Source organism: Pectinophora gossypiella, chromosome 29 (genome assembly GCF_024362695.1).
Source record: "Pectinophora gossypiella chromosome 29, ilPecGoss1.1, whole genome shotgun sequence".
Lineage (NCBI taxonomy): Eukaryota > Metazoa > Arthropoda > Insecta > Lepidoptera > Gelechiidae > Pectinophora > Pectinophora gossypiella.
Genome location: NC_065432.1, coordinates 4580115 through 4595483, shown reverse-complemented (window position 1 = coordinate 4595483; position 15369 = coordinate 4580115). Strand labels below are relative to the sequence as shown.

The following is a 15369-nucleotide window of genomic DNA, read 5'->3' as shown; positions in this document are numbered from 1 at the left end:
TTCCCTTATTCAGCGCTTATCGCTATCGACCCGCTAGGGTCGATTAATTCTTTCAAATATTTTTCCTCTCAGACGACGCCCTGAGCTGAGGTTCCCGCCCGACTGAGCACCCTCAGGCCTGTTGTCTTAAACGTTGTACCGGGTGAGAGCCTTCAGCGCTCCCCCTTTGTCCGGCCAAGTAGTTAATGCCATCTGCGGCAAATCAACAATAAGTCACGGTAAAAAAATAAAATCATTTATATTTTAGTAGCTTTTGCCCACGGCTAAAATTTAGTTTACTACGTCCCATATAAAATAACATCCCCTCTTTGAAGGGGTTGGAACAGATTTCTACAAAAAAAATGATGCAAATAGGCGACATATCAATTTTTAGCTTTCTACATTGAAAATTGCCTAACTTCTTTCACCCTAAGGTTGCCTGGCAGAAATTGCTATTTAGCAATAAGGCCGCCTATTGTACTTATGTTTTTATTCGTATGTTTATGTCCTTTGTATATGTCGTTGTGCAATAAAGTATTATTGATTGATTGATTGATTGAATTGCGGAATGCTCCATACAATCTTCCACCCCCCATTTTAGGGAAGTTGGGGGTCAGAAAGAGACAAAATATAGCCTGTGTCACTCTCCATCCCTTTAACTATCTCCACTTAAAAACACGTCAATTCATCGCTCCGTTTTGTCGTGAAAGACGGACTAAAAAAACACACTTTCCCATTTATAATATGGAAAATAACTTTCCGTTCACCAGAAATCTTTGGTTACATGTCCCTCTAAAATATTAACCGTACACCCATAAAACTCTCTCTTTTTATTTAAGAGCTGCGCTCTTGTCGGTGGAGTAATCACCATTACTCCATAGATAGGGCGTGTAGAACGGTGGTTGCCCCAATCGCCTTCCATTTCGCAGTACACCGACCAATTTCTCAATCGGTGATGTTCTAGCTAGAGCCCTACCAGAATCCATTTTCTCGGCCTCCAATCAGTACTGATACCGCTGCTGCCCGGCATCAGGGGTGCGCTTTTGAAGTAGCGGCGCCTAATCGCTACGTTACAAGATCGTCATAGAACCTAAGTAGTATTTTATAGGTTAGCCCGTCCCAGTGAGCTACCCACTACGTTCTGCTAATCATGTCGCTGTTTGGTCGGGGACTGCTTATTTCTATATTCGCATCAAACCATTTTATCTGATGGCCGTTCCACTATCCGCCACCTGTGGACCACGTAGATGGCCTACAGCTCAGCCTACTACCAATACCCATAAAACTATTTTTCTACAAATAAACAACTCTACCAACAAATTATGTAGCACTAACAAGTTCAAAAGTAGCACCAAAATTTAACACTTTATTATTTATACCTCGCAGAAAATATTCGAATTTTACAACAAATATATTATTCGTGCACTAAAAATACTAATCTTGCACCAAATATTCCAATTCTGTTCTGCGGGCAGCGCAGGACCGATCGTCGTGGAGATCCTTGGGGGAGGCCTATGCCCAGCAGTGGGCGTCGTACGGCTGATGATGATGATGTTCTTAAATACCTAATGTGCGTCCTATAATTTTATATAAGTAGTGCTTAAGTTTAATAAATAAAAGTACATACATTAAATATACTTCTAAATATACTATTAAATATACACCAATTGAATATAGTGCTAAATATACTATTTAGAAGTTTTTTTTTTATTTGAAGCTAAAATATTGGGTGTTCCTTTAATATTAAAGACTACATTTCATTTTTACAAGTATGCAACAGTTAATAAATAAGTGCTCGTTACGAACTATTTTAGTTAGCATATTTTGGTGCACAATTAGTATTTTAGGTGAAACAAAGGTATAATTTGGTGAAGATAATGGGAATAATTTGAGATACGGTTAAATACTATTCTTAAAATAGATGGATGGATTTATTGTACCTTTATCCTTTTACAGACGACACAATGGACCTCGAAGCTGACGACGACGAGGATTCTCCCCACAACCAAAGACAAGACAAAACAATACTAGGTTGCAAACGAAACAATTTGCGAATACATGAACGATACCAGAATGGTGAATCCGTTCTGGTTTTTCGTCGGAAACCAATTAAAGTAAAACAAACTGCGGTCAAAGAAGAGGTAGAAGGTAATAACTGTGAACGCAAGGAAGCGACTGATATATCTACAGAAGAGTCGACTCGGTCTATCGCTCTAGGAAGGGCTATCCCTTCCGATTGCACCCAAACTGACAGTATTCGTAATGACTGCAGTAATACCGAAGAAGACGACGCAAGAGGTTCAGATAACGATGCTGGGTATAATGATCCACAAGTGTCCAAAGAAAAAGATACAGATGTGGCCAAAAATGTTGTAGTGTTACTACAGAACTGGGGACCTTGGCTAGAAAGTAGTCCTTGCTACTGTAAAGAGTGTCAGATTCTATTCCCTACAACCAATACGTTGCAAGTCCACAACAGGACTGCGCATTCATTCGATATCCATGCCAATGAAGCCATAAAATCAACAGCCAAAGACAGAAACCATACTGACAAAAACACCGGTGCTGTTGGTAAATACTACAGCTATTGCCAAGTAAATTTTCCCGACTCAGAATCGCTTATTGATCATTTATATGAAAATGATGATATATATGTGGACAAGGAAAAATCTGCACTGCAAAAAGTATCAATTCCAACGAAAGGGTTTGGTAAAAAAGGCACGCTCAAAGTCCAGGGCAGTCAGCAAAGTTTAAACACTGAATCTAATCGTCGCTTTTGGCACTGCATCATCTGCGGATTCTTCTTTAAAATGAGGAGGTGTTACATAAAACACGTGATACATAATCACTCTACAAGTGATATAGATTTGATTCAAGTGGCATATAATGGACAGTGCCCGCACTGTGAGCTTGTCTCTGACCAACCAACGGCCCATAACTTACACATTACCACTGCACACAAATCGATTTTCACAGCGAAAGGCAGCTCTTCGGAGAAGACTGACACAAATCCCTCTAAACTGCCCCAGAGAGAAACGCCAATCCCAACAGTTGGCCGTAAGAAACAACCTGTTCCAAAATCAGTGTTGTATAAATGCAACAAGTGTCCGTTGCACTTTACATCGTGTGCGGTTGGTGCACTGCACTCCAAACACTGTTTACAGGACAAAGACGTGATAGATAACTGGCAGTGTACAACGTGTCTTCGCAATATCAAAGTTACAGACGCACTGGTACACCAATTTCAACACCAGCACACGTACAATTTCAACGTTTACGTTTGCGAAGACAATATTTACGGGAAAGTCCTAAACGAATGCCCTAAGTGTGGACTATATTTTTGCGAGAAGGAATTCTTCAATCATGTCATAACTGAATGCAAAGGAGCTTCAGTAAACTGCGAGAACTGCAGTCTACCGATACACGTTTCATCTGTAGACGAACACAAACATTGGCATCAGACGCTGGATTTAACGAAGCAGGATTTAATCTTGGTTGAGTACATAAAACAATATACAATTGAAATGGACTCAAAAGTTAGAGTAAAGAGAAAACTAACAGGAGCTAAGCCATCAACTTCAGCAAAACGACAGAAGTTAGTTGCGATGACTCGGAAGAAGTTGATAGTGTATTACTGTGAGTATTGCTGCTGCTATTTCACAGACTCACGACTGCAGATACACGAGGAACGCAAATGCACATCTAAATGGTTTCACGCTGTAAGGGGAATCTGTAAAATTTGTGGCCTCACCCACTGGTCCGATAAACTTTTCACAATTCACGAAGACCCAGGTATGCCCGTTTTGGACTTCCAGTTTATTTCAGTGAAAACCAAAAGATATATCGTACCACCAATGCCCAATTTCAATAAATGTAATAAGTGTGAAATCTATTTCCTTGATGACCAATTTCATAAATGCGCGCGTCGTTACAAAACTTGTAATCTTTGCAAAAATCAATTTAGTCATCTAGCTTATTTAATACACATGCGCTTTCACGACTACCCGCAGTTAACAAATGTCTGGAAAATACTGTACCGGTGTCAATCATGTGATATTCTGTACGACTCCCACGACCAGGCCGTCGACCATTGCCAGAAACATTTCAACAACATGGAAAGTTACGACGTCACAGTAGAGCACTGTGATATTTGCGACTTGAAGTTTGACAGCGCTTGCTTCGACTACCACAAGGATATCCACGAATTGAACGATACAATTAAGAAGGGTTCCTTTCAAATTATTACCTTTCTTTACACCGAACTGTTTACGTCAAAGTGGGAAGACATGTTAAATTCAACCAGTATACCGAAGAAGAATTTATTATCGGGAAGTATTTATTCCTATGACAGAGGTGTCAAATTGAGGGTCCTGAAGGAAGATCAGCCAGCTCTCGGCGCAGCAGCTTCACCACCTGATCCTAGAAAAATATCTCCCAAAAACAATTCTTTGGAAGTTTTTAATACCCACATGAAATGCCAAAAAAATAAAAAACCAGTATTCCAATGCGCTAAGTGTAATATCCATGTTCACCCATCGTCCCTTACAGACCATGTGATCTGTTGCAGAGGAGTTCAATTTAAACGTGTGGCTAAATCTCGCAAGTTTTGCAGTCCTTTAGCTAGAGACATGCACGAGGCCCAACACAAATTCACAAACACATTTAAAACTGTCATCTTCAACGAAGAAGGAGACAAGGAATTCAATGAAACATTGAGACAGAACAACATTGCAACACAAACAAACACCATGTCTGACAATGAAAACCTCCATGGCGAGGTTGAAGGTATAGCTAGCACATATCAGACCCAACACAAATTGGCTAACACAGTTAAAACTTACTTCAACAATAAAAGAGACAATGAATTCAATGAAACATTAAAACAGAACAACCTTGGAGCACAGATAAATACAAATTCTGACAATGAAGGTAGGTTCCACTATTATCAATGCAAAAAGTGTAAATGCTGCTCAGTTCATAGACACCCACATAGATGCAAATATGGAAAAAAAAGAAAGCGCTGTGAAATATGCGACTTGTTTTTCTATAGGTGCAATAAGAAGCATGAAACTTTGCACAAAAATGAGATATTAAGCAGAGACATGATTAAAATAACTCTTTTCCATCCCACCTCAGGCAAAAAATATAAATCGATTGCAACTCAACGAACCAAAGCCGTTGTAAGACTTTACAAATGCGATTGCGGCCTACATTTCACGTCGACTGAAGCTATAGAAAAACATTCCGAATCGTTTTGCAAGGGAGCGAAGATTTTTAAGGAGAAGTGTAGTAAATGCAATCGACTTTTCGACATTACCCAGCTGGTCACGCACCTGTGCAAGCATCATATCAACGGGCGAAATGTTACTTTTGAAGTAGTACCGTGCAGCAAAAGAAAACTAAGTGCTCCTAAATACCTTGTATACCAATGTAGCGATTGTCAATATTTATTTTGTGATAAAAAATCATTTTCAATTCACGAGCCTACTTGCGGGGCGGATGGTGGCTGCTGTTCTATTTGCGGCTTCAAATTTCTCTCAACTTCCACACATAACAGTATACACAAGAATTGCTTTGAACTCTCTATTGCGGATTACAACATTGTGCATCTAACCCCAATAAAGGAGAAGTTTAGACGTGTGTACAAATGCAGCGATTGTGATATTAATTTCATATCATACGATGAAGTTAACAACCACGTTTACTCTGAAAGACATGACACATCTTATGCTGTCCCTTGCTTGGAGTGTGGACTAAAATTTAAGTCTGTTACTTTACCCACGCATATTTCTGTCCAGCATAAAGACCACAAGTGTACACGTGATGACTTAGTAATCGAACTTGTTCCGCACAGACCACTTGATTTCGTAGATAAAACTGTTGAGATAGAGCAACTAAATTCAGGAGCACACAATATCATTTCTGAAGGTGAATATGGCCAAAGTCACGAAGCTGTCAATACCAGGAACTTTGCGCCAATGATAACTGTCGACGACAAATTGAACGAGACTGAAAACTCAGACACTGAAGTCATATCAGACCCTGAAGAACCATTTACAGGTTTTACCGATACTACAACCTCGGCTATAGAATCTTTGAAACTATCCCTGAAAGCCAACCCAAAATCTATAATTGGCCCGAATAATGACGTGGGCAACCATGCTAATGCTGATGAAGACATCGATAATGATGTGTGCTATATTGCTAATGCTAAGGAAGATACTGATAGTGCCTTAGACAAAAAAGCTAACGCTAATGAAGATACTGATAGTGCCTTAGACAAAAATGCTAATGCTAATGAAGATACCGATAGTGCCTTAGACAATAATGCTAATGCTAATGAAGATACTGATAGTGCCTTAGACAATAATGCTAATGAACACACTGATAATAATGTGTTCTATATTGCTAATACTGATCAAGATACCGATAATAACATATGCAACAATGCTAACGCTGATGACGACATCAATCATGATGTGTGCAATAATGATGCTTATGCTGATGAAGACTCCGATAATAACATGAGCAACGATGCTAATGCTAATGAAGATGCTGATAGTGTCTTGGAAAATAATGCTAATGCTAATGAACACACTTATAATGATGTGTGCAACGATGATAATGAAGACACCGGTAATGACGTGTGCAATGATGCTAATGAACATACTGAAAATGACAATAATGCTAATGATGATCAAGATACTGATACTCACTTGAACAATGACTCTAATACTGATGAACACACCGATAATTGTGTATGCAATGACGCTTATGCTGATGAAGATACTGCTATCTGTATCCAAGATACTATTGTCGTGGACAATAATGCAAATGAAAACACTGATAATGATGTGTGCCATATTGCTAATACTGATCAAGATACCGATAATAACATATGCAACGATGCTAATGCTGATGAAGACACCGGTAATGCTATGTGCATTGATGCTAATGAACATACTGAAAATGTCTTGGACAATAATGCTAATGCTGACACCGATAATGATGTATGCTATATTGCCGATGATGATGAAGATACCGATAATAACATATGCAACGATGCTAATGCTGATGAAAACATCGGTAATGATGTGTGCAATGATGCTAATAAACATACTGATAATGTCTTTGACAATTATGCTAATGCTGACACCGATAATAATGTGTGCTATATTGGTAATACGTATCAAGATAACGATGACAACATATGCAACGATGCAAATACTGATGAAAGCATCGGTAATGATGTGTGCAATGATGCTTATAAACATACTGAAAATGACTTGGACAATAATTCTAATGACACCGATAATGATGTGTGCTATATTGCTAATACTGATCAAGATACCGATAATATCATATGCAACGATGCTAATGCTAATGAAGACATCGATAATGATGTGTGCAATGATGCTAATGAACATACTGAAAATGACAATAACGCTAATGATGATCAAGATACCGATAATAACATATGCAACGATGCTAATGCTGATGAAAACATCGGTAATGATGTGTGCAATGATGCTAATAAACATACTGATAATGTCTTTGACAATTATGCTAATGCTGACACCGATAATAATGTGTGCTATATTGGTAATACGTATCAAGATAACGATGACAACATATGCAACGATGCAAATACTGATGAAAGCATCGGTAATGATGTGTGCAATGATGCTTATAAACATACTGAAAATGACTTGGACAATAATTCTAATGACACCGATAATGATGTGTGCTATATTGCTAATACTGATCAAGATACCGATAATATCATATGCAACGATGCTAATGCTAATGAAGACATCGATAATGATGTGTGCAATGATGCTAATGAACATACTGAAAATGACAATAACGCTAATGATGATCAAGATACCGATAATAACATGTGCAACGATGCTAATACTGATGGACACACTGATAATTATGTATGCAACGATGCTTATGCTGACGAAGGTACTGCTATCTGTATCCAAGACACTATTGTCTTGGACAATAATGCTAATGCTGACACCGATAATGATGTGTGCTATATTCCCGATGATGATCAAGATACCGATAATAACATGAGCAACGATGCTAATGCTTATAAAGATGCTGATAGTGTCTTGGACAATAATGCTAATGCTAATGAAGTCACTGATAATGATGTGTGCTTTATTGCTAATACTGATCAAGATACCGATAATAACATATGCATCGATGCTAATGCTAATGAAGATATCAATAATGATGTGTGCAATGATGCTAATGAACATACTGAAAGTGACAATAATGCTAATGATGATCAAGATACCGATAATAACATGTGCAACGATGCTAATACTGATGGACACACTGATAATTATGTATGCAATGATGCTTATGCTGATGAAGATACTGCTATCTGTATCCAAGACACTATTGTCTTGGACAATAATGCTAATGAAAACACTGATAATGATGTGTGCCATATTGCTAAGACTGATCAAGATACCGATAATAACATATGCAACGATGCTAAGGCTGATGAAAACATCGGTAATGATGTGTGCAATGATGCTAATAAACATACTGAAAATGTCTTTGACAATAATGCTAATGCTGACACCGATAATAATGTGTGCTATATTGGTAATACGTATCAAGATAACGATGACAACATATGCAACGATGCAAATACTGATGGAAACATCGGTAATGATGTGTGCAATGATGCTTATAAACATACTGAAAATGACTTGGACAATAATTCTAATGACACCGATAATGATGTGTGCTATATTGGTAATGGTTATCAAAATACCGATAAAAACATGTGCAACGATGCTAAATCTGATCAAGATACTGATAGTGATGTGTACAATGATGCTAATTCTGATGAAGACAGTGATTATGACGTGTACAACGACGCTAAATCTGATGAAGACACCGATAGTGAGATGAGCAATGAAACTGTAAGTTCAGTAGAATCAGACGACGAACATACAACGCCAAGTAAACCAACTGTCACCAAGAATAATTCAATTGATTCTAGCAAAAGCGCACACGAGAGTAATCCTAGTTCCAAACCTGATATATACCGAAATATATACAAATGCTCTTCTTGTTCAACTCATTTTTTACTAAAAAGCGATCTCACATTACACGGTATCACTAAGAGCACATTACGTAGTTGCAATACAGGCCGCCCTAATTGCGAAGCATGTAAAATTTGCGGTTTAACTTTCGCAGCAAAAGTCCTGCCTGCTCACATTCATATACATCACAAGCAGTACACTTTCAGTCTTAAAGATTTTAACGTTATTGACAGTGACAAGTTAGCACATAATATCGTCAATTATAGTGTTAGTAAATCGATGGAAACCGACGATGGTGTTTATGCTGATGAAGACTCCGATAGTAACATGAGCAACGATGCTAATGAAGATGCTGATAGTGTCTTGGACAATAATGCTAATGAAGACACTGATAATGATGTGTGTTATATTGCTAATACTGATCAAGATACCGATAATAACACATGCAACGATGCTAATGATGATGAAGACAGCGGTAATGATGTGTGCAATGATGCTAATGAATATACTGAAAATGACAATAATGCTAATGATGATCAAGATACTTATAATCACTTGAACAATGACGCTAATACTGATGAACACACCAATAATTATGTATGCAACGATGCTTATGCTGCTGAAGATACTGCTATCTGTATCCAAGACGCTATTGTCTTGGACAATAATGCTAATGAAAACACTGATAATGATGTGTGCCATATTGCTAAGACTGATCAAGATACCGATAATAACATATGCAACGATGCTAATGCTGATGATAACATCGGTAGTGATGTGTGTAATGATGCTTATAAACATACTGAAAATGACTTGGACAATAATTCTAATGACACCGATAATGATGTTTGCTATATTGGTAATGATTGTCAAAATACCGATAAAAACATGTACAACGATGCTAAATCTGATCAAGATACTGATAGTGATGTGTACAATGATGCTAATTCTGATGAAGACAGTGATTATGACGTGAACAAGGACGCTAAATCTGATGAAGACACCGATAGTGAGATGAGCAATGAAACTGTAAGTTCAGTAGAATCAGACGACGAACATAAAACGCCAAGTAAACCACCTGTCACCAAGAATAATTCAATTGTTTCTAGCAATAAACAAATAGCACTAAACAAAGCTATCGACAAAAGCGCACACGAGAGTAATCCCGAGAGAAATATATTATACAAATGCTCTTCTTGTTCAACTCATTTTTTACTAAAAAGCGATCTCACATTGCACGGTATCACAAGGAGGACATTGCGTAGTTGCAATGCAGGCCGCCCTAATTGTGAAGTATGTAAAATTTGCGGTTTATCTTTCGCAGCAAAAGTCCTGCCTGCTCACATTCATATACATCACAAGCAGTACAATTTCAGTCTTACAGACTTTAACGTCATTGAGAGTGACATTTTAGCACATAATATCGTCAATTGTAATGTTAGTAAATCGATGGAAACCGACATAAAATCGCGATCTCAAGTTGCCGTTCCTACTCACAACCGAAACATATTATACAAATGCTTCATATGTTCCGTTCATTTTATGTCTTATGACAGTCTACATAAACACGTTAAAAAACATGAAAGTGGTCAGGCTTTGACCACGAGTGTCACATGTAAAATTTGCGGCTTGTGTTTCTTCGCCAACACTTTAACGAAACATATGCACATACAACACAGACAGATGAAATTAAGTTTAGCAGATTTTAAAATTGTTGAGGAGTCTTTAAGACGGAGTGCGCCGAGGCTGTACCATTGTGAAAAATGTTCTAAAAATTTCTTCCGTTACATTACATTAGACATTCACGTGGAGAAGTGTGACGGCGCCAGTAGCGGATTTACCTGTGTATGTGGTCTGTCCTTCTCTAAAAAAAGTTTCTCGAGACACAGGAGGCTACATCACAAAGATAATAACTACGCATTGGAAGATTTTGATATAGTCAATTTGAATTTTGAAGACGTAAATTTAATGCAGACAAAAATGCTCCCACAGATTCAGAAACGTGTACAAAATATAAGCACAAATAAAGTGTCAGCATTAGATGCAGAAAAGGCTGTATGTTATAGTAATAAGTTGTATAAGTGTAATATATGTTATATTCACTTCCTAACGGGCGATATCTTGGAGTGGCACACAAGAAATGGCAAACATGATATTCAAAGGTTGACTTGTACTTCTTGTGGGTACGATTTCGCTGTGGATCACCTCGCAACACATGTATTCATTCACCACGACAAAATGGGACTAGCAGCAGAAAACTTTGAATTTACAAACAGTGCCGAAATGTTAGATGACTACGCGCAAACTGCCTATAGGGCATCAGACGCTCACGTACAATCCACCGAAAATTCAGAAGATTCTAACAGTATTCAAAGCTTGGATTCGGATATCGAAATTGTGGAACACATAACTGAAGCGAGAGTTAGAAGTGACGCTGAAGTAGAACCGGGACTTGAAAAAGAATCAGGTGATATCAGAGATGTACATAACGAAGCAACAAAGCAAGTATTAAATTTAGGTTTATACACTAATAAACTATATAAATGTGCTAGATGTTCCATTCACTTCCTAACAGCCGATATCTTGGAGTGGCATACAAAAATTGGCAAACACGATATTCAAAGGTTGACTTGCACTTCTTGTGGGTACGATTTCGCTGCTAATCATCTCACAACACATAAATTCATTCACCATGACAAAATGGGATTAGCAGCAGGAAACTTTATAATTACAAACAAAATGGAAATGTTAGGCGACTGCACGCGAACTGCCGATGCGGCATCATACGCTAACGTACACCGTGACACTAACCGTGACAATACAGAAGATTTTAACGATGTTAAAAGCTTAGGTTCAGATGTCGAAATTGTGGAACAAATTACTGAAACGACAGAAGCAAACGTTGCTGAAATACAGACAGTAACCGAACAAGAAATAATTGATATCAGCGACGATCGCGAACTCTTGTTTCTAGAAGGCACTGAAGGATCAGCAGTAGATAACGCCGCATCCACCATCAAGGATACAGCTTCAACTGAAAGCGCTGTCATATCGGTATATACTAAACCTAGCATTGATACCGAAAGATGTAATGTTGAAGATGCTGTTGAAAATAACGCAAAATCGAGCGAAACGGTCAACAATGGCACATGCAAGGAAAATGGCGTAAACGTTTCCATTGAATCACAGAGAAAACAAACGACTCAAAACACGTATTTAACTAGGTATTCCGGTGAAAAACCTTATAAGATCAAATTGTTCAAATGCGGAGAATGCAAAGTCTGCTTTTTGACTGAAGATGTTTGCTACAAACACGTTGTTAACCACGTTCCGTTAGACGTGAAGGATTATATCGAATGCAAACTTTGTGGATTCCAATTCCTTATAGTCGATACTTTATCAAGACACATAGCCAAACACCACCAAGAGCCGTTTATGTTCGAAGATGTACTAATAGAGGAATACCAACCAACTGCACATTGTAACGATACACCAAAAATTGAACTCTACAGTGCGATTGAGAAAATCCAGTCCAAATTAGTAAGCACAACGAGCTAAGGAAACGATAGAATTAAGATGTGTGTTTAAATGATGATCATAACATAATATAAACAGCCTATACAGGGTGTCAGTGACATCGTAACGAAAACTTTGTGGGGTGATTCAGACCATAATTCTGAGTTGATATCAAATGGAATTTTCCGTCGCAAAAGTATAGAACTGAAAATAATATAAAAAAACTCATGAATGTCCGAAACGACAGGAAATTCCACTTGATATCAACTCAGAATCATGGTCTGAATCATCCCCCTCAGTATTAGTTACGGTGTCACTCACACCTATACCTACTTGTATGATTACCTGTATGTACTTGTAAGGGGTATAAGTGACATCGTAACGAATACTGAGAGGGATGATTCAGCACATTATTCTGAGTTAATATCAAGTGGAATTTTCCATCGCAAAAGTATATAAATGAAAATATATTATTTTTTAAATATCATGAATTTTGCGACGGAAAATTCCACTTGATATTAACTCAGAATCATGGCCTTAATCATCTCCGTTAGTATTCGTTACGATGTCACTAACACCCTGTATACGTCCCCCTGCTGGGCACAGGCTTCCTTGAAAAAGGAAAGCGTTGAAAATTAAAATAAAACCTCATTTATTTTTTATATACTTAATAAGTTTTTTATGGTAGACAATTTTCACGCCGTTAAACCCGTATTCTAAGATGTCCACTCGACACGGCCTCAGCTGAGCATTTTGGTATTTCAAGTTGACATTTAAGTCGTCGACTCGAGGACTTTACTCACTGGAGTCGAGCATGTCATACTGCCAACATAATAATACGAAAATGACGTCACGCCTTGCAGGAGTAAACTTGAGTTAACGTTGAGGCTTCTCAGGGTGGTATTAATAAACTAATCTCAGCTGAGACTGCCCTCAATATCATGCTCAAGTCTCTGTTTTTATATGAGAACTGTCACATTGACATGATCTTGCGGGCAGTCTCGAAGCTGAGATTAGTTTATTAATACCACACTAAGAATACCGAATTGAGCTAAGTTCCTGATCTTCCTTGAGGTCACCTCAAGTTGAGAACAAAGTCAAGGAAGGTTAGAGTTAACATCTTAGAATGCTGGTGTTAGTCTTAAGAATTATCTATTGTTATAAATAAAGTGTTAATCCGTGATAATGGTGGTGATTCCAATATACACCATCTAATTTTAAGTTATACCTGTCATTTTCTTATCCGCCGAAAAAGAAAGGGACGGGTAATCAACAGGCATAAAATTTATGGATACGTCAATTTTAGGCAGGAATTTCAAATACCCTCCAAATATTTATAGAGGTATATTGGCCAATAACCCGACAGAATTAAGTTTACAGCACACGTCAAACGTGCATACCAGCGAGAAGCCTATTTTATTTTATTTTACGGGTTATTAATTCATTATAAAATTAACAGTTGTCAATCATCCGTCCCTTTCCTTTTCGGCGGATAAGAAAATGACGGGTATAACTTAAAATAAAATTAGGAGGTGTCTGCAGGAATCAGGGTCATTATTTAACAAAGAAACTCAAATAAAACTTGTTAATTTTGAATTTTTAATCATGTTTACTTCAAAATGTATATTTTTGATAATTCTGTAAATATTAAGATAAAAATAATAAATTGGTCTTATTTACATAACAAATCTAATGTAACTCACCCCGATAGAGATAGAGGCAGCCAATCAGCTCGCGACACCAAACACTTCAGGACCCCGATACCGACCCCGCCGGCGTGGTCGACGATTTCCCTCAGCACTTATCGCTATCGACCCACTAGGGTCGAATCATTCTTTCAAATATTTTTCTCTCAGACGACGCCCTGAGCCGAGGTTCGCGCCTGTCTCGGCACCCTCAGGCCTGTTGTCTTAAACGTTCGGGTGAGAGCTTTCATCGCTCCCCATTTATCCGGCCAAGTAGTTAATGCCATCTGCGGCAAATCTACAATAAGTCAAGTCAAAAAAATATTACCCGATGTGGATTATGAGGTGGATTACCAACCCCATCAACCCTGGTGTCAGGGTTATTATTGACCCGTCAAAGGCCCTGACATGACTCATGTAACGACTACTAACTTATATCAGTAAGTAGTAACCGGAACCTACAGCTTAACGTGCCTTCCGAATCACGGATCATCTTACTTTCGGACAATCAGGTTCTTCTTCATCAATTTAAGAGCCACGTCGTGTCTTATAGGGAAGTCAAGGAATTGGCCTTTGATAGACTGGAATGGAAAATGCTACACCGACAAGAGCGTGGACAATCAGGTAATCAGCCTGAAATATCCTAACCAAACTAGGGATCACAAAGTGATTTTTGTGATATGTCCCCACCGGGGTTCAAACCTGGGACCCCGGATCGTGAGCCCAACGCTCAACCAACCACGAAAGCTGTTAGTTCCAGTAATATCCGGGGATTTGTTTAGTGGCGCTAACTCTACAGAAATATTCATTATTCAGTTTGCGAGGTGTTAAATAAAATATCTAATCCAGTTATTAGAATAATGCTTTATTATTTATTGTTTAAACAACAAATATGTAATTGAATACCTCTTAATCAGCAGATATACACTTCTCATCAAAAAAATCGAAACACTTCCGTTTTCATTGTTTCTGTCCGAATTTAACACAAAAAAGAATTCATACGATGAAAAAAAATACATAAATGTATAGCTGGCAGTTTGGCCATTACAGTAATAAGCGAAAATTCTAAATTCAAAATTAGAATTTCATTTGTTTATCTTATAAACGAAATGAATCAC

The 15369-nt window shown here is 37.9% G+C and overlaps 1 protein-coding gene across 1 annotated transcript in view; it reads left to right on the top strand.

The window, feature by feature from the left end:
* Positions 1-14248, top strand: part of LOC126379687 (uncharacterized) — a 30322-nt gene extending 16074 nt beyond the window's left edge. The window contains exon 3 of the mRNA XM_050028507.1: positions 1936-14248. Coding sequence (XP_049884464.1) covers positions 1936-12608 — 10673 coding nt within the window. The 3' untranslated portion in view covers positions 12609-14248. The remainder of the gene's footprint in view (positions 1-1935) is intronic.
* The last annotated feature ends 1121 nt before the right edge of the window (positions 14249-15369 follow it).